The 20,297-nt window shown below is 36.4% G+C and overlaps 1 protein-coding gene across 2 annotated transcripts in view; it reads left to right on the top strand.

Annotated features, from left to right (window-relative positions):
• The window catches only part of POU2F1 (POU class 2 homeobox 1), a 164,694-nt gene that overhangs the window by 89,368 nt on the left and 55,029 nt on the right, over positions 1 to 20,297 (top strand). The window contains exons 1-2 of one of the 2 annotated variants that reach the window (XM_069479105.1): positions 783 to 810; positions 4,016 to 4,081. In XM_069479105.1, coding sequence (XP_069335206.1) covers positions 783 to 810; positions 4,016 to 4,081 — 94 coding nt within the window. Of the gene's footprint in view, positions 1 to 782; positions 811 to 4,015; positions 4,082 to 20,297 lie in introns of those variants that run through there. The other variant, XM_069479106.1, reaches the window with a different exon arrangement.

Here is a 20,297-nt window from a genome sequence, read left to right as displayed (position 1 = left end):
GTGTAGAAAGCTTTTGCAAATCCTCTTATTACTGAAGTCATTGTTGCCGGCAGGAATAAGATTAAAAGTGCTTAAGTCTGTAGAGTTGTTTCTAATTTGTACGTGTCATTTCAGTGGCATTTTAACAGAACTCTGTCTCCTGTCCCTCCCTTCTCCCCTGGTACTATCTCAAGTTAGGTCCAAGAAGCCAGGCCATTGGAAGAAATCTCATTTCATCCTCCTAATTATTATGCTGGCACTCAGGAGATAATTTTTCCCTTCATGCACTGCCAATTAATATGCAAATGAGCTGATAAATATTTATGCAGTGATTTAAATTATGCAGGGAGTGCTTTCAGTATATTCTGTAAATGAATTGTTCATGGACTTCAAAGTGCTGGCTGCAGTGCTAACGAGGGGAGATTTGCATAAGGCCCTAATCACGCGCATACTGATTAAGCTTCATTATGGAAACTGCCAGCTGCAATCTTTGTTTCTATTTTATTACAAAAAGGGGAACTTTTCATGCTTCAGTTGGCTTGATAATGTCAGTCCTAGCTGGTAGGAGAGACTAAAACTCCTCTGAGCAACTGAAGTTTCCTTATTCAGTTGAAGATTGCTATGGTGTAACCGAAGAAGTTGTATTTTGCTTCTCCCCTTAATCACTACCCCCCACACCCTTGTTCTCTTAAGAACATAGTGTAGATTTGTTAGAAATAGTGGTACCTTCTTTCCCCCACCCCAAACCGCTACTTGTTTCTTCCTTGTTTGGACTGTCTGCACCTCTAGAAGATTTCACAGCAATGCTGGACTGCAGTGACTATGTTTTAGGTGGGTACCAGCACAGTTCTTTTCTTAGAAGCTTTAATATGGAAATAGCATGTGTCGGGTTGACTATGCATAAATGCTTAATCGCATATGCAACCAGTGCAGGGGAGGGGGAGAGCTGCGTTGAGCTGGGAAGGAGGAAAGCATTTGCAAAGCGTGAGCATACTTGAATTTGTAGTAGGTCCCTCCCTGTGACTAGCTCTTCTGGTTCAGAGGGTATTTTCAGAAACTAGTGTGGATTTAGAATTCAGCTTGAATGAAGGACATTTCTGAGTTTTGGAAATTTCTATTGAGAGCATTTCATGTAGTTCTAAAAACATTTTAAGTCTGAAACAAGGTATAAACTGTACTTAATATACACATGTTAATAAAAATGTTTTTCATACCTCATGAGAATGTCTTATACAAAAAGCAAAAATGCTCAGTGAAAGACAAGGTGGAGTCATTGTGCAGAATTGTTCCCTTAAATACTAATACAGAGCGTAATTGTACTGTTTACTACAGTAGATCTGTTGATCAGTTTTCAGATTTTAGAAATTATTGACTTTTCAAAGTTTTGCTAATATTAACCTTTTTTTTATTTTCTAAAATCAACTATGTTCTTTAGAAATCTGTAGTTTTAACTGTTAGCCTAGTTTTGGGGAGGGAAATGTCCAGTTTAAAAACAGTCTTTGGTAACTAAGATTTAAAAGAGGAGTGCTTTGGTTTTTAGACATGATTGATGATGGCCATATTTTGTATGTAGTTTTGTCTATTTATGTGCAGAGTTATTGGAACCTTTCTATAGTCATCTGGAAAATCGAGTGATACCAACTCTAGGACTTGGATATCTTACATTTAAAACTTTTGCAAATGACTTTTTCTATATGTCGTTTTCCCCACTTAAAAATTGAGTCTGTCTCCTGTTACCTTCATAGTTGCCAAGAATAAAGTAAAATGATATTTCTGAAAATGTTTGAATTCTTATGCAAAAGGCATGGCCTAAACCCGAGGTAGTAGTGATACTTGTCTAGCACAGTAAAAACCACCATGTAATGGGTGAATGACACAAAAAAATTATGTCAAGAATTCAATTAAATGGCAACTTGTAGACTGTGTGTTGGACTCATTATTTACAGTCAGCTCAATGGTGTAGACTTATATTTTTTTATATTGTTCAGAGAGAGAAAATACTTCAAATATCAAAAAAGAATTTATCTGTATTTACTTTTTTACATTTACCAAGTTGGGAACTGAGGACAAGAAAGGAAAATATCTTTTTGAAATATTTTTAGCATGTTTTTAGCATTGGAAATTATATCTATTACTTTCAGTTAATAGTAAATATAATTTAAATAATCCCTCCCCATTGTTGTTGTACAGTTAATCAAAATTTTATTGTTTTATTCTTTTTTGTGTGTTAAGTAATTTTGTTAAATGCCTTTGAAGCCCTTGACAAGTCAATGAAAGACTCTGAAAAGATGCACATAAAATACCTGTGTCATAACTTATAGATGGGGAAATTCGGATATGAATTGTATAAGCTTAGGCTCCTGACTTGTTAAGAATTATGCTTCTTTCTTTCTTTGTATGGTGTCCGTGTATCTGGGAAAATATTATCCTTTTCATGAATGTTAACTGATTTATCCTTTTTTCCACTTTACTTTAAAATTCATTTTAAAGGAAGCATTGAGTAGTGTGTGTAATTGTTACATTTGTTGTGATCTTTGTTGACCTTCATAAGATTTTGGTTAAGTCATTCAGAAAGCCAATTTTCAGTAAGTTGTACACCTGTTCCTTTCAAACCTTGGTATGTTTTCAGATGATATATTTAAATTTTTCTGGACAGTAGGGGTGAAGGAAGTTGTAGAACTGCCCTCATTTGTGACCACAGACATATGAATTTAAACCCTTTGAACAGTTGAAGAACAAGCCAGAGATATAACAGAGGTGCTTAAGCCCATAAGACAAGCATCAGTTGTAAAAACTTACTGTATTAGAAAAGCCATTACAGAGCTTCTAGGTTGGAAATGAAATTTATAAGAGGAGGACTCCAGATTTTTCCTCATCCCTTATGCATGTGGATGATGCAACTGTGGACAACTGCCTACAGTTGGGACTTCTGTCTAATGATGGTTTTGATTTCCTAGTTAAATGTTTAAGCAGATGACAAAACACACTCTTTGGTCAAAAAATCAAATGCATTATAGTTAAAATACTTGTTCTCTCTTAATAACTGTAGTTAAATGGTTCTTAACTCAGGAGAAATGGCAGAACTTCTTTGGTAGTAAACTAGTTTGATTATAAATATTCTGAGTTTGAGTTTGCAGTAGAATAAGATCGTGTTTAGGTGTTTTCAGTGTTTTACCCTTTAGAGAGGTAGAAGGGCAGAGTTGTGCTTTTCTCTTGCATGTCTTCTGGGATACGTAATACTGCTTGATGAAAACTTTTTACTGGGGAAACAAACCTTCATTTAACAGATAACTCTAGAAGAAATAAACCCAAACTAGCATATTCATTTAGGATATTGAAGTATAATTTTTAAGTGGGTGTGATTGTGATTCAGTTTTGAAATTATTATATCTCTTATAGCTCTGGCACAGTTTCTTATACTGGTTTATGATTGAAGTATGAATTTGACATATTCTCACTTAGACTCCAGTTTGGTTGGGGAGGGGAACAAATATGGGGGCATTTTTCTCAGACATGTTTTCTTTTGGTCTATTAGGTTGAGTTACTATCTCATCTATTATCAAGATTACCAATGGATTGTTTCTGTTGTAATTAATTAAAATCTTTGCTTATATAAAAAAGATACTTTATTTGAGAATAACTTTTTTTTTTTTTTTACTTTTGAGGTGCTTCTCCCCAGCCTCAGTTTTATTTCTTTAACATTTTATACTTGATGTTATAAAACATTTACTTATTTTACATATGAAACTCTCTAATACAGTTTTTTTCAGGTTAGGGTTGTGTTGTTTTTCCTCAAAGAATCTTAAAATTCTTTGGAAAGACAGTTTAATTATGGATCCCTTCAGGGTCCAGGGAATCCTGGATTTCCTTCAGATAACCTTTTATTACAATTTCTGATGTTTTAGCCTGACATGTATGCACTGTTTCTCTTTGACTGTGACGTTAGTTAACCCTTTCCTCTGCCATGATTTTGCCTCTTAACCCCATCTCCAGTCTCAAATTTTAACAAACCTTATTCACTTCTGGTTCATTTCAGACTCAAGAATGAACAATCCGTCAGAACCGAGTAAACCATCTATGGAGAGTGGAGATGGCAACACGGGTAAGAGATAGTTCTCTCATCTGGCCTTTTAGTTAGATCTAATGGAGCTAAAAGAAGAAACCTCCCACTTTACTAGAACTTGTATTTGGCAAATACAGAACAACTGAGTATTGACTTATCAAATATGATTTAGACTTACAGGAACCGAGATGATGTTTGTTTAAGATTATCTACTTTTCTTTGCAGATTGCTTCATCCTTTTGCTTCCATCTGTCAGAGAAACAACAGGTAGTTACAAGAATTGTCCTTTCAGTCAGATAGTTCTAGGTATGAATTATAGATTTGCCACTTAGAGCTGTGTGACTTTAGGCAATTTCTCCAATCTTTTTGAAATGTAATCTATTCAGTTATAAAATGGAGATAAAATATGTCAGAGGTCATTTTATTAAAGGAGATTATAAATGTGAAATGTTAAGCAAAGTGTCGGCGGCACCGCAACCATTCAGTAAAGTGTTGCTCTTGTTAGAGGTATTAATCAAAATAGTAAATCTTATCTATCTCACATTTGCTATAAATTATATTAAAGTTATGATAGTATCAGATAGTTATTAATATAAAGACATACCCATTTCTAATACATCCTTTTATTTGGTAATTTTTTAAAATTTACACTTGATTAAACCTTTTATCAGGAGAAAATTAATTATCATGTAAATGAGAATACTGAGGCCCCATGAGAGAAAGGTAAATCCGTAAAGGATAGTTTGTATCCACAGCCCATATTCTTAATTCAGTGTATTGCTTAGAGGACATTTGAGTATGTGTCTTTATTATCTGCCAGAGATGGTACAGGGACTTCCCCAGTTTCTGATCAAGGCAGAAATACGATTCTAAACCAAATAAGAAGAGAATTATGGGCAAGGATGCACAGAAAGTAACTGTTTCTAAAGTAAGCTAGGTTTTTCACTAGCAGAGAGGGTTCCCTCTTTGACCATCATTTTGCAAAATGCCTAACTAGGGGAGATGGGTGAGAAACAGAGGCACTTTTGGAAGCTGTCTTTGTTTTCTATTTTTATGGATCATAAAACCTTTTATTAATAATTTGTAGTAGATAGATAGGTTGGACCAATACAGGTAGTTTCCTGCCTACATGTCTTCCATTGTAAACTGTTCTGTATCTGGAGATGCTTATGTATCTTTTAGTCTCTGAAATGTACCTACCTCTTTATGTGAAAGTGAGCTGTGAGGCTTCCGTGTTCATCCCTGTTGTATTTAACATGTTTCTATTATTCTAACTGAGGCTACCCAAGTAGACTACTGTAGTATCTCCTGAGAAGGGGAAGGATAGCATTGTATTCTTTCTTTCTAAATTATCAGCCACGGTCTCCTTTCCGTTACTTCTCTGTCCCCTGTTTGGGCCCCTCTTCCTTTATTTTGTAGTACTGGTTCTTGTGCTGATGCAGGTGCTTTGGCCACCTAGCTTATGGGTAGGACTTGTTTTCAGAGACTAATAGGGCAGTAGATCCCATTAATAGGCCAGGGGAGAGGGGCAGGACACCTGTGCCTAAAGGTTAGCGTCAAAGAGGAAGCATGTTTTTCTCTCTAAGGGAGGAGAAACAGATTCACTAAATGATTGGAGAATGTGAAAAATACCTACTGCATCAGACTCAAGGAATCCCCATATTTACTTTAATGCCACTACTGTAATAGCAGTTTCAGTAGTTACCATTTTTGAGCACCTGTAACATTTAATAAAACCCCTGTGACATGTTTTTAAAAATCTTAAGCTCTGTATACATTACCTGATTTTAATTTAAGTTCTTATGACAAGTTAGATATTACTATTTTAAGGAATGGGGATGTGAGGCACAAATCCAGGAAATAAAGGCAGATTTAAGATTTGTAGCTTGCATGTGTTTTTTCCCATGAACGGAAATAAAACTGAAAATTGAGGCAGCACTTTGTATGTGTTCAGATCTATGTGAGGTAAATTCTGGCTGGAGCACTTGTTGGAAGTCTTGTGAATTTCTTACCCCGTTTTAATATGAAATGCATGGCAAACTCATTCACACCACAGAGTTGAGCAGTATCAATTTAGATTTTTTACTTTTAGAAAAATATAGTTTTCTGAAATTATAATTTTGTGGCTAAACTCTGGCACTTTCTCAGACTTCTCTACTTCCATCACCAGAAATGGCAGTTGATTTTCTCTTTTCCCCCACAAAGACAGAAAATTTTTATTGCTTTTTTTGTTAAGCGTCCCTGCTCATGAAATAATACATAGCAGCTGGATCAAATGTGAACCGGTCACCCGTCCTTACTCTGAAGCATAGCCACTCACTTCCTGTTTGTCTATTGTAGCATTTGTTGCCTTGGTGAAATTACTAATAACCTCCATTTTATGGACCTTTACATTCACTTCAGAATAACAGAAACCTTGACTGTTAAGGGTCTGTCACTATAATTCTAGCATCTCCCACTGATACCAGTTTATTAGTTTAGGAATATAGAAATACATTTGAGTTCCAGTTTGCATATTAAATTACCATGTTTGCTATATTAGATATAAAATCACAGTTTATTTAGATAATTACATGCTTACAAGTTGATTTTTATTTAAAAATATAACAATTGAACCTACAGACTAGTCATTTGTTAGTTGTTTATTATTTTTTAGTAGTTTATGAAAAAGAAGTAAAATTTTTAAGGGAAAGAACCCCTAACATTATAATAAAACTGAAGTCTCACATTTTCTGGATTCAGAATACTTTTGTGTAGCTCATTTTTTCCTGAAATGTTTATGATTGTAATAATTTTAATTTGTGAAATTTTAAGAATGATATTGTAACCTTATTTAAGATTGTGTTGATATGGAAACTTATTTGCCTCTCTACTGCCAGAATGATTTAAGTTGAGAAGCTAAATCTGTCAGTGTACTTTTGTCAAATAGCCCTTATACGTCCATAGAGAATCTATAGCTTAGGTTTCTTTATTTATTCAGTGTCTGTTCTATATGTAAAATATTACAGTTGGTGTTATTAGAAGATACAGTACAAGCAGGTGAGGTACCCTGAGTCTTCAAGGGGTTAACAGTTTATTAAGAGATAAGACAAATATATAAATAACTGATTCTGAATAGATTATGGCAATCGTAATTCAAGAAGGGGTATAGAAAAGTCCCATAGTGGAATTAAGAAGGTGTTTGAGGAAATTCAAGTGCGTTTGTAGGCCAGATAGAAAAAAATCACCAGGAAGTAGGAGAGTAAAGAAAGAAAAAGAACTTTGGGACCAAGGTAGAGGTGAAGGGCTGGGATCAAAAGTGCAGAATGAACTTGAACTTTTGCAAGTGAAAAAAGATATACCACCTTCTCTAAGATTGGGGAGAAGGAGTAAAGATTAAACGATGACAGAGAAAATTGAGGTGGAAAGAAGCAAAACTGGGAAATAATTCACATGATTACATCATTTTTCTCATTAAAGTAGTTGAGGTGATCATCAGAGGAAGGCAAGGATAATAGTAATAACAATGACAGCAGTTACCATTTATTGAATTCGTTCACTGTAGGTATATGGCTAGCTGCTTTGTTATGTATACTTTATGTTATAATTGTTAAACTACCCCTATAAGGTAAGTAGGTTTATGCCTGTATTACACATAAAGGAACTAAATTCATGATGGTTTAGCAATTCATGATTGAAAGACCATGAGCCTTTCGTTACGTCATACTGCCTTGCTAGAAGACTGAATGAAATGGGTTTGGGGATGTGGATAGAGTGAATGAGTTTTGACCTAGTTATCTTTAAGGAATTGATTGAAATAAACAAAAAGGATTGATAAGCCTGCTGAGGGTCAGGCTCAGATTAAAGAAAATAAATGTGTAATTTATCTAATCAACATATTTATCAGTTGACCTTTGAACAACATGGATTTGAGCTGTGCGGGCCTGCTTCTATGTAGATTTTTTTCAATAAATACATTGGAAAAATATTTAGAGATTTATAACAATTTGAAAAAACTTGCAGATGAACTGTGTAGCCTAGAAATATTGAATACATTTAAAAGTTAGGTATGTTATGAATGCATAAAATAAAATATATTAAGATACTAGTCTATTCTAACATTTACTACTATAATCTCAAATCTATTATAAAAAGTTAAAATTTATAAAAACTTATACAGACAAACACTTAAAGACCGTACATGGCACCATTCACAGTTGAGAGAAATGTAAACAAACTCAGATATATTGTATTAAATCATGCTGTGGATAAAACTAACTATAGTATCTATTGTACTACTGTAATAATTTTGTAGCCACCTCCTGTTGCTATTGCAGTGATCTCAGGTGTTGTGGAGTATCCTCTTAAAGTGTCATGTGATGCTAGTCATGTCCACGTGAGCAGTTTGTCTCCAGTAAATTGTGTGTCACAGTAAAAAGTGATCCCTCCCGATTCTTAAGTATTTTTCATCGTGTTTAGTGCAATAACCTTAACCCTGAATAACACTGTGGGAACCGTACAAAGTGCCACTAGTGATGCTGGAAGTGCTCCAAAGAAGCAAAGTCATGACATTACGAGAAAAAGTTGAATTACTTGATAGGTACCTTATATTGAGGTCTGCAGCTGCAGTTGTCAACCATTTCAAGATAAATGAATTCAATGTAAGAACCATTATAAAAAAGAAAAAGTAATTTGTGAAACTGTCGCTGCAGCTATGCCAGTAGGCATGAAAATCTTGCACTTTTTGCCAAATACCTTATCTCGTATTGAAAAGGCAACTTTTATGTGGGTGCAGGATTGCCATAAGACAAGCATCCCTATAGGCTCTATCTAATATGATTTGAGAAAAAGCAAAGTCATTGTGTGACAACTGAAAGCAAAAGGAAAGTAAAAGATCCAAAGCTGGAAAATTTAATGCCAGCAAAGGATGGTTTGATAATTTTAGAAAGAGGTTTGGCTTAAAAAAAGTCAGGATAACAGGAAAAGCTGCTTCTGCCAACGAGTTCCCCGACTCCATTAAGAAAATCATTGAGGAGAAAAGATGCCTATATCTGCCTGAACAGTTTATAATGAAGATGAAAGTGCCCTATTCTGGAAAAAAGTGTCATAAAGGACATTTTTAGGTAAGGAAGAGAAGCGAGCACCTGGATTTAAGGCAAGAAGGGATAGGCTAACTCTTGTGCAAATGCCGTTGGGTTTGTTATCAGGACTGCTCTTATCTATATCTTATTCCAGACTGCTTTTGACTTCTCTTACAACATGGAGCCTTTTATGATATGGGCACTCAAACTAAAGTAAATGATGGAAGAATTGGTACCATACAGAAACATTTTTAGAGAAATGAAAAAGCAAAAAAGTCATACAGAAATTATGTATTTCTATTAAGTTGCATTGAGTGTGCCTGACTCCTGCCTCCCCTTCCACCTCTGCTATGCCCGAGACAGCAAGGCCAACCCCTCCTCCTCCTCCTCCTCCTCCTCCTCCTCCTCCTCCTCCTCCTCCCCCTCCTCCCTCCTCCCTCCTCCCTCCTCCTCCTCATCAGCCTACTCAGTGTGAAGCCTAGGACTTACTTAATAAATAGGAAATATATTTTCTGTTCTTTATGATTTTGTTGATAACATTTTCTTTAGGTTACTTTATTTTAAAAATACAGTATATAATACATATAACATACAAAATATGTGTTAACTGACTATTTATGTTATTGGTAAGCGTTCCAGTCAACAAGAGGCTATTAGTAGTTAAGTTTTTGGGGGAGTAAAACGCTATATGTGGACTTTTGAATGTGTGGGGAGTCAGCACCCCTAACCCCTGCACTGGTCAAGGTTTGACTGTATGACCTTCCATAGCCTAGCTCAACAGTCCCAAATGAGCAGTGAGGAAAATAGGAAGATTGGATTATTTTGCACAGATAATATCCTTTCAATAAAAAACCCATCCATATAAGAGAAAATAGTAATGATATTTCTTATAACACACACAAGGCTGTGCAGAAGAAAGAATGTTGCCAAGGATGCTTTCCTTGGGAGAGTATGTAACTCCCCATTTCTCCCTCCTCTCAACTCTTGGCAACCTCTAATCTACTTTCTGTCTCTGAATTTGCCTATTCTAGATATTTTATTTAAGTGGAATTGTATAATATTTGTTCTTTTATACCTGGCTTATTTCACTTAACATAATGTTTTCAAGGTTCATTCGTGTTGTAGCATGTATCGGAGCTTCATTACTTTTTATAGCTGAATAATATTCCATTGTATGTATGTACCACATTCTGTTGATAGATTTATCTGTTGATGGACATTTGGATTGTTTCTACCTTTTAGCTATTGTGAACAATGCCGCAATGAACTTTGGTGTGTAAGTGTATGTTTAAGTCCCTGTTTTCAGTTCTTTTGGATATATACCTAGGAGTGGAATTGCTGGATAAAATAAAAACAACACAAATTTATTATCTTACAGTTTGGTAGTTTAGAAGTCCTAAAATTAGGGTGTTGAAAGGGCTGCACTTCTTCTGGAGGCATTATGGAGAGTCCATTTCCTTCCCTTTTCCAGCTTCTAGGGGCCACCTGCATTCCTTGGTTTGTGGCCCCTTCCTCCATCTTCACAGCTGTATGTATAGCATCTTCAAATTTATCTTGTAGAGTAGAGAAAATAGGTACAAAAATGTAATATAACAGAAATTGAGAAGATTCATAAGGAGTATACGTGAATCCATGAGAATTCAACATAGGAAGAAATTGTTTCTAGCTGGCAGGATCAGGGAAGGCTTTGGAGAAAGTGAACTTTATGCCTTGAAGGCAGGGTAGGATTTACATGTGGTGGTGGTAGGCAGGGTACGTTCAGCATGAAGAAACAGTAAAAGCTGAGAGGGAGAAGAAATCTGTACTAAGCGTCTCTAATTCCTTCAGAATTTTTTCATCATTTATTCTTTAGTCATTCACAGAATGAGACAATATTCCAGTTCTTCAGACTTCAGTGCATCCATTACAATTACCTTTGGCCTATTATTATTTTTGAAAATTTATCATTGGCTTATTATTTTTATAATTAATAAAGGTGAAAGTGACAAATGTTTTAATTTAAATTTTTATAAATTTAATATAAAATTTTTCTGATATTTGTTTTGAAATTTTAACACTTATTTTCTTTTAAAGTAGCTGACTCATTTCTTTATTGAATTTGTGGTCAATTAGCTGTAAGTTTTTTTACATCTGAATTGTGATGGAGTCAAGGCTCCCCTTGTCTTATTCTTTTTTAATTGATTTTTCATTTAAATGATTTTTTCACCCAGGATAATATCAAGATCGTTTTGGCAAATGGAAAGGCCAGAGAAATTTATTAGTGCAACCTAATGTACGTCTATGAAATAGCATTCCAAAAATATCATCATCCAAAGTTCCTGGTAACCAGTGATAAATTAGTTCTGTGGGGTTTACTAGTGTCGTGGCTGGTAGTAGGAAATTATGTTTATAAAAGAGCATGATCAGACATCATCTTCTCCAAGATGAAGAGAAAGCATCCTGAAAGACCAAGGCACCAGTGAATACACCTGCTGTTCTTCATAATAACTCAAGAACTTGATGTCTCGAACCAACACTTGTTGGGGAGACATTTCCAGATAAAATACCAGTGTTTTTAGGAGAAGCCTCAGAATATCACCAAGGGACAGGCCTCAAATAAGTTCTCATTAAACTGGAGTGGAACAATTGAAAATTTCAGAGTCTGAGGAACTATTTTCCTTTTCAACGTATGTTTATCTAGGGACCATTTTTAACATTCTTATTGCTCTTATTATTGTTGTTATCTTAGAATATATTACATATTTTCCTATGTAGACTATGTTCTGTACTGGCCAAGGTATTCCTATAAGCCTGTGGATAGAAATACCAATATTAATTTTTTTGGAGTTTCTTTATAGTGAAGTTCTAAATAGTGGGTAGTTTACGGGTCATTGAAAGTGACTAGAACACTTCCAGAGAGCCTTAGGAGCACAGTGAAGGTTCATAGTGATCTAGAAGCAAACATCAGACACCTGTAGGAAAAGATAGACCTTCCTCTGGTGTTTGGTTTGGTAGATGTCAGTTACACGATATGACTTCTAAGAGACTATGACCGCTACATATGGAGAAACTTGCCCTGGCTTTGCCCACTGGTGCACATGGGGATTTTTAAATTTTAGGTATATGTGGGGAAGGAGGGAATTATAATTACTGAACTGTGAGAATAGTAAATGGCATCTGGATTAAGATTTTACTTTTGTTAAATCAGTGAATGAACAATTGATCCTTTTGGCAAGAGATAGTCCAATAAAAAATTCAGAATTTTAGGGGTAGTGTCCATTTTTATTCATTACTAAAGAAATTTGGAACATTAATGAGAGGATTTATTTCTAAACAGTTTTAGGCACAGATTGTTAGAGATTGTCTGTAATTTTTTCCCTCTTCTCTTAGAGAGCAGCTTAGTTTTGTCATGTCATTTTTTTCGTATATTTTTTCCCAACAGGTATTAAAGAGTTTTTGGTACAAAAGGATTTTCCAGCCATGTTATATTTTACATCTTGCTTGAAGCTAAAAACTAGACTCCATTAGTCTTTCAATTAGATCCATTATATAGCATCCTGGCCTAGAGCAGTGGCAGTAGAAACTAGGGGTCAAATTTAATGAGCCATTGTGGGGAGGAGGAGAGGAGAAGGAGGGGAGTAAAAAAAAAAAAAGGAGGAGAGGGAGTAATCTAAAATGAATACCTGTTTTTTGGCTTGTGGCTAGGATAGATATGGTACTGTTCTCTGAGAAGGGACTGCACTAGGTGGAAATAGACTTGGCAATGAGGTGATGGATTTCAGTTCTGAAAATGTTGCATTTGGGATGTCTTGTGGTACTTGCGGTGAAGAAGTGGGCAACTGACGAGAGAGAGAGAGAGAGAGAGAGAGAGATAGATAGATAGATATGTTCCTGAGGAGAGAAACCTGGGTTGCTTGTGGAGATATGGGAGACTTTAGCAGTGAGATGCTGCTGGGAAGAGAGTGTAATAAACTAAGAAGAAGACCAAGGACAGAGAGCTCTTCTACAACGTTGAAGGGACTGGCAGAGAAAGAGTACTGTCAATGGCCACTAGAATTTAAATAAAATTAAAAATTAAGTTCCCCAGTCCAGTAGCTACATTTCTAGTGCTCAGTAGCCACATGTTGGATGGCACATACCTATAACATTTCCTTCATCACAGAAAGTTCTACTAGACGGTGCTTAAGTCAAATAAGAAAGAACAACCATGGAAATCAAAAGTGAACCAGATGGTGAGCTCATGGAGTTAGTATTCAGTGTGGTCAAGAACTGCCAAAGGAGGCTTAAAATGTGACCTTTGGATTTGACAATTACTGGTTACTGGGGACCTTTTAAAAGGTTTTAGGCAAATGGTTAGGAAAGAAATTGCCTTGGTCAGAGAAGTGAATGGTTGAAGAAGGGGAATGACAAATGTAGGCAGGTCTTTTAGTGGAAGCTGTATGTGGGACTGTATAGTACAGTGGTTAGGAGCTCAGAACCTGAAATCAAACCACATGAATTCATAGCCTGATTCTTTCACTTCCTGGTTGTATTACCTTGGGCAAGTTATTTTTTTCTGTGCCACAATTTTTCATAGCTGTAAATGGAGATAAATAATAATACAGCAAGGAGATATGTGTTTCAGTAAGTATGCGGTGTTGGCTATCTGCTGGGAGTATGATGATGACGGTAAAAGGGAGAGAATGGGAGAGGAGGTTAGAAAAGTCCTCCTAGTGGAGCAATATGAATACGTTTATATGTTAAGGAAGAGGAGCCAGTAGGAGGAGGGTGGTAAATAAAGAATAGATGATTCAGGAATCAAAAAGGTGTTGGGTTTCAGAACACTGGTGGATGAAGTAGCTTACTGTAGGGAAGGTCCTTTTTTTTTTTTTGGTGGAGACATGGGAGAGTGAAGTAGGTTGGCCAGTTGTAGTGGCTCATACCTGTAATCCTAGCACTCTGGGAGGCCAAGGCAGGAGGATTGCTTGAGCTCAGGAGTTGAGACCAGCCTGAGCAAGAGCGAGACCCTGTCTCTACTAAAAATAGAAAAATTAGCCAGGCATGGTGGCACATGCCTGTAGTCTCAGCTACTCAGGAGGCTGAGACAGGAGGCTAGCTTGAGCCGAGGAGTTTGAGGTTGCAGTTAGTTAGGATAACACCACTGCACTCTACCCAGGGTGACAGAGTGAGACTCTGTCTCAAAAAAGAAAAAAATAATAATTTAAAAATTTTTAAAAAGGAAAAAAAGATACAGATAATAAGGTTTTAGGTAGAAGGGAATAGAAGAAAGTCCTCTAGATAGGGTTAGGAACAGAGGCAATTAGGGATGGCCTCATGATACAAGGAAAATGAAACTGGGAATAGAATGCAATAAAGAAGTCTGAGAGACCAGGCGCGGTGGCTCATGCCTGTAATCCTAGCTCTCTGGGAGGCCGAGGTGGACGGATTGTTTGAGCTCAGGAGTTCGAGACCAGCCTGAGCAAGAGTGAGACTGTGTCTCTACTAAAAATAGAAAGAAATTATCTGGACAACTAAAAAAAATATACATACATACGTGTGTGTGTGTGTGTGTGTGTGTGTGTGTGTGTGTATATATATATGAATTAGCCGGGCATGGTGGCGCATGCCTGTAGTCCCAGCTACTCGGGAGGCTGAGGCAGGAGGATCGCTTGAGCCCAGGAGTTTGAGGTTGCTGTGAGCTAGGCTGACGCCATGGCACTCTAGCCCAGGCAACAGAGGAAGACTCTGTCTCAAAAAAAAAAAAAAAAAAAAAGAAGTCTGAGAGTAGCTAGTTCATCCAGATAAATAAACAATATGAGAAGGATTTGTAGCAAAGGGTCATAATTCAAGGTAGGAATCCTGACATTAGATATAATCAGAAGGTAAAGAGTTGTATTGCCACATTCAGGGACTTCTTTGTATCTCCAAGGAAGGCATGAAGCTGCCACCATTTAACTGGCTTACATTTTAAAGATAAAGGTGAGTAGTGGGCATCTGATTAGGTTGGGAAGCAGGAGGGAGAGGGAGCAACGTAAATGTTGGTAAATTTTTCTTCTCCTACAAAAAGTGTTAATGTGATATTAGGATATTAAAATAAGGACTTTCTGGTTTTCTTGGTCCTCAAAGCGTTCCATTTATGCATAATATTTCAGTTATTTGAAAAAGTCTCAATAGCTGGTAGGTCACAAGTCATTCATTTTCTACAATTAAGAATAAAGTTATTAAAAATCTGTTTTAATAGAATCTTTTATCCAGATTTAGCAATTCAACAGACATTAGCTACCTGTAGAAATCTTGTTATGTGTTACTGATCTGCATTCATCTACAGGTGATATATAAAAGCATGCTGTTATTTAGGAAGTAAAGAATATATAGTAAAGTCACTGGAATTTTTAGCAGATATGTAACGATCATCCATCCTGTAGATCAGCCATTCAGCCATCCCCAACCTTTTTGGCACTAGGGACTGATTTCATGGAAGACATTTTTCTGCGGGAGGTGGTGGGGTGGTGGTATTGGAGCTCCGGCAGTGATGCTCGGCCCTGTTTTCCTAACAAGCCACGGACCAGTACCACAGCTGTAGATGACCTGTCATCAATTTTGGTTACACATCTTGCTTTTGTAGTGGCATGAAATCTTTCTGTGATTCTCTGTGATAAGTGATTCTCTTTCTGGATTTCCATTATCCCTGATTGCTCCCATTTTTATGGTGGCTAAGATGGAAGAAACCACCTCCACACAGACACACCAAGAATGATCAGTAAACTAAGTTTTCCTAGAAGATCTTACTAGCTGTTATTTATGTCCCCTGGTTGCTTGAATTTCTGTGAACTTCATTTGGAATTTGTGCTTGCTTATCAAGGTGATGTAGTGACAGGCACAGATACAGTCCTCGTTTCCTATACGGTATCTGAAATTTAGGCTATTGGTAAATTTTACCTTGACTGCCTTAAATTTACTGGTAAGTAGAAATCTGTGATAACATACTTTTCTTCTTTATTATATAGGTTTAATTAAAGTGGTAGTATATGATTTTCAGTACAGATTAAAATGTAGTTAAGTGTAGTACTATCTAAAATATAGCTGCTAAGTGATAAAAAATAGCTTTCACAAACTTCATGTTCCAAAATCTCTCCGACCCTCATTCAAGAAAATGTTATTATTTTCACATGCAATTCCCACAGAGGGGCATTTCATAACACATTATAAGCAGCCATTTAGACAAGTGAGGCTGGCTGCTATAGGCAGGTTAATAAATAGAACAGTAGCTGCGAGATTTATACCGGAACTACAGATTCTTTTCTTTTTCTTTTTAAATTGAGGTGAAGTACACATAACATTAACACATAACATAAATTAACTATTTTTAAGTGAATAATTCATTAGCATTTAATGTATCTGCAGTGTTGTACAACCACCACCTCTTTCTAGTTCTAAAACGTTTCATCACTCCAAAAGAAAACCCACACCCCTTAAGCAGTAGCTCCCTTTCTCCCTCTTCCTAGCCCCTGGCAACCACCAATCTATATTGCATTTCTATGGATTTGCCTATTCTATGTATTTCATATAAATGGAATCATATAGTATGTGACCCTGTGTCTGGCTTCTTAGCCTCATGTTTTCAAGGTTCATCCATGTTTTAGCATAGTATCAGTGCTCGTTCCTTTTTATGGCTGAGTAGTACTCCATCCTATGGATGTACCACAATTTATCCATTCATCTCTTGATGGGCATTTGGGTTGTTTTCACTTTTTGGCTATTATGAATAATGCTGCTCTGAACATTTACGTATATGGATTTGTTTTGAGTACCTGTTGTCAGTTCTTTTGGGTATACATTCATGCACCGCTTAATAGCAGGGATATGTTCTGAGAACTATGTCATTGTGCAAACATCATGGAGTATGCTTACACAAACCTAGATCGTATAGCCTGCTACACACCTAGGCTATGTGGTATACATAGCCTATTGCTCCTGGGCTATAAACCTATACAGCATGTAACTATACCAAATACTGTAAGCAGTTTTTTTGTTTGTTTTTGTTTTTTGAGATAGGGTCTCACTGTGTCACCCAGGCTAGAGTGCAGTGACATGATCATAGCTCACTACAGCCTCAAATTCCTGGGCTCAAGTGATCCTCCCACCATAGCCTCCCTGGTAGCTAGGACTACAGGCACACACCACCACTCCCAGCTAATAATCCTGTGGCAATTATAACACAATGGTATTTGCATATCTAAACATAGGAAAGGTACAGTAAAAATACGATATTATAATCTTATGGGACCACCATCATATATGCAATCCATTGTTGACTGAAATGTTGCCACACGGTGCATAAATGTGTGTCTAGCAATAGAGTTGCTAGGTCATATGGTAATTCTGTTTAACTTTTTTTTTTTTTTTGAGACAGAGTCTTTCTCTGTCCCGTAGGTAGAGAGCAGTGGTATCATCATAGCTCACTGGAACCTCAGACTCCTAGGCTTAAGCGATCCTCTTGCCTCAGCCTCCCGAGTAGCTGGGACTACAGGTGCACACCACCACGTCCAGCTAATTCTTTTCTAGTTTTGGTAGAGATGGGATCTGTCTGTTGCTCTGGCTGGTCTCCAATTCCTGCCTCAAGCGATCCTCCAGCCTTGACCTCCCAGCGTGCTAGGATTACAGGTGTGAGTCACCGTGCCCGGCCCTATGTTTAACTTTTTGAAGGACTGCCAAGCTGTTTTCCGTAGAGGCTGAACCATTGTCATTTTCACAGTCAACGTGCAAGGATTCCAATTTCTCTGCATCCTGGCTAACACTTATTTACTTTCACGTTTTTAATTATAGCCATCCCAATGGTTAGAATTAGATAATATACTTTAAAAGTAGCAACTCTTCATTCATTTTTTCTAGAAATTAATAATATTAGAAACGGAAACCTTCTTCTTTTTCCCAACAGTATTTTTGTGTATCTCCCCCTATCTGACAGTCAAAATGTCTTGTATTAATGAGATAAGAACTATCAGTAATAAAATAGGTTTACATCTGAACAGTTAGATGCCTCACTTTCCTCACTGTGGTGATTCATGCCTCACTTTATCGTGGACTCTCTTTACAACCTCATCTCTCCCTCTTGTTAGCCATACTATTAACAAATCTCTCAAACCACATTGTACCTTTCTTAGAGCAAGTATCTTCTGCCTCGTTCTGCTTTACAGCAGTGACAGTACCTTATTCTTGTTCATATTCTACCTCCTGTCATTTTGTAGATTTTTTTTTTTTTGTAGTACTTGTCTTTTGTGTTATTTACTTTCTTGTCTATCACTCATACCTAACTGTGAGCTCCTTTTCGTATGGGAACATGATTTATTTATCTTTGTAACCCTAGGACCTAACAGGGTATCTGAAATTGTTAGTTAAAATTCTTGGATTTTATTTTTTAACTTGGGCATAGTGTCTTCTACTTGTGGTACAAAATGCTTGGCATTTTCCTCCCCAACTCAACCTTCTCCAATTAATTTCATCTCATTTTCTTAAGAATCAACGGAAATGTCACCTCCACAAAGCTTCCATGATGTTGCCTTCTCCCTTTCCCCTTAAGTCTCTTCTAAATGTTTTGGTAAAACCCTATGTCTGTTTGTTTTGCACTTTCTACATTGTATGACTATTTTTATGTAATTGAAACCACAGTCATTATCTGTGTACCCCAACAAACTTCCTCCCCCTCCCTCTTTATTTTCCATAGCATTTATTTCTGTCTAATATCCAATATTTTTTTAATTTTTATTGTCTATTTATTTCCCCCACACTAGAATGTAAGCTCTATGAAGACATGATTTTTGTCTCTCTTCTTCACTGTGGTGTCAGCCCTTAAAACAATGCCTGCCACGTGTAGATACTCAAAAAGTATTTTTTTTAAATGAATGAATGAACTGTTTGAGAGCAAGGACTGTAGCTGTATTCATTTTTATAACCTGTGTATCTAGAATATCAATGCCCAGTAAATATTTGTTGAAAGTACCATTTATTCTTACAGCAGGATCTTTTTTCTACATGGTATTGTTGGTTCTCATTTGTTGTATACCTAAATAATTATATGAGAATAGAAAATGCACATAAGCAAAAAGAATTGTCTCGTTGAAAATAGGAGATGATTCATGGTAAGTCTTGTATGTATAGGCACAACAATAGTTTTATCAAAAGCCATTTATTATAAAGGTAAAACTATTCAAGAAAAGAGAAATTTCTACTGAATTGTAAAAGTGAACACTCCTATTGGCTAAGATTTAGGAGAACAGCTGAATAATTCCTATATCCGTATTTCAAGTAATCATGGCATTGGAGTGGATTAAAAATAAAGGTTGTATATAGGTGATTTCCAATTCAGAATTAAAGATCACATACACAAGTTAAATCAAATTCCCAATTAGCCAATGATACTAAATGTTACTGTGAGGAAAGTCATTTCAGAACAGGTGTACTATGTTTAGTGTAGCTTTCCTTACCCCCAACATTCTGAATTGGGTGGGAGTGGGAGCAGGCAGCCACCTGCGACACTGTCTATGCCAGGGGGGTCATGTCAGATCTGAGAATAGGGAACCTCGTATAGTCAAGGTTTGGGTCTCCACTGAGAACAAATCTTTTTGTTCTTTTTGTTGGAAACAGTGACTGTTTTACTAATATTTTTCAGGGTTCCAGAAAACTCGATTCCCTGCAGCCAACTTCTTTATTCTGATTTAATTGGTTGTGATCCATGTGATTCTGATACTTGGTCTGAGACCTACATTGACAAATGAATTTCTATGCTTTTAGCTAAAGAATATGGGGTCACTGACAATGGAACAAAAATTTTTTTCTTTTTAAATTGTCACATTTTCCTTTAGATATAGGTGGTTCCTGAAGAGATTGCAAAAATGTACTATGTAAGTTTTAATTCTGGCCAAAGGGTTAATCTGTTTGGAAACTATTATATTAATGTTATCTCATAAGTAATGATTAAGTGTTCTAAGAAAAACTAGATTTTATAGGAGTTAAGATTAGGGAAGGATTATTTATAGTTAGGCTGGCTCTTAAAGTCTTAAAGCAAGTAGATTACAGGCTGGATGTTGAATAATGACTGGGACTTCTGAGCTAAAGAAGAGGGTGAAGGGCATCTATTAAATACATTTTAGTCCCACTGAGGGTATCACCTTAACTTTCTCCCTGACTCTCTTTCTCCCTCCCCCATCCCTTCTCTCCAACCTCTACCTTTCTCCTTC

This window comes from Eulemur rufifrons, chromosome 8 (genome assembly GCF_041146395.1).
Source record: "Eulemur rufifrons isolate Redbay chromosome 8, OSU_ERuf_1, whole genome shotgun sequence".
NCBI classification, from domain to species: domain Eukaryota; kingdom Metazoa; phylum Chordata; class Mammalia; order Primates; family Lemuridae; genus Eulemur; species Eulemur rufifrons.
This window is presented reverse-complemented; position numbering and strand designations above follow the sequence as displayed.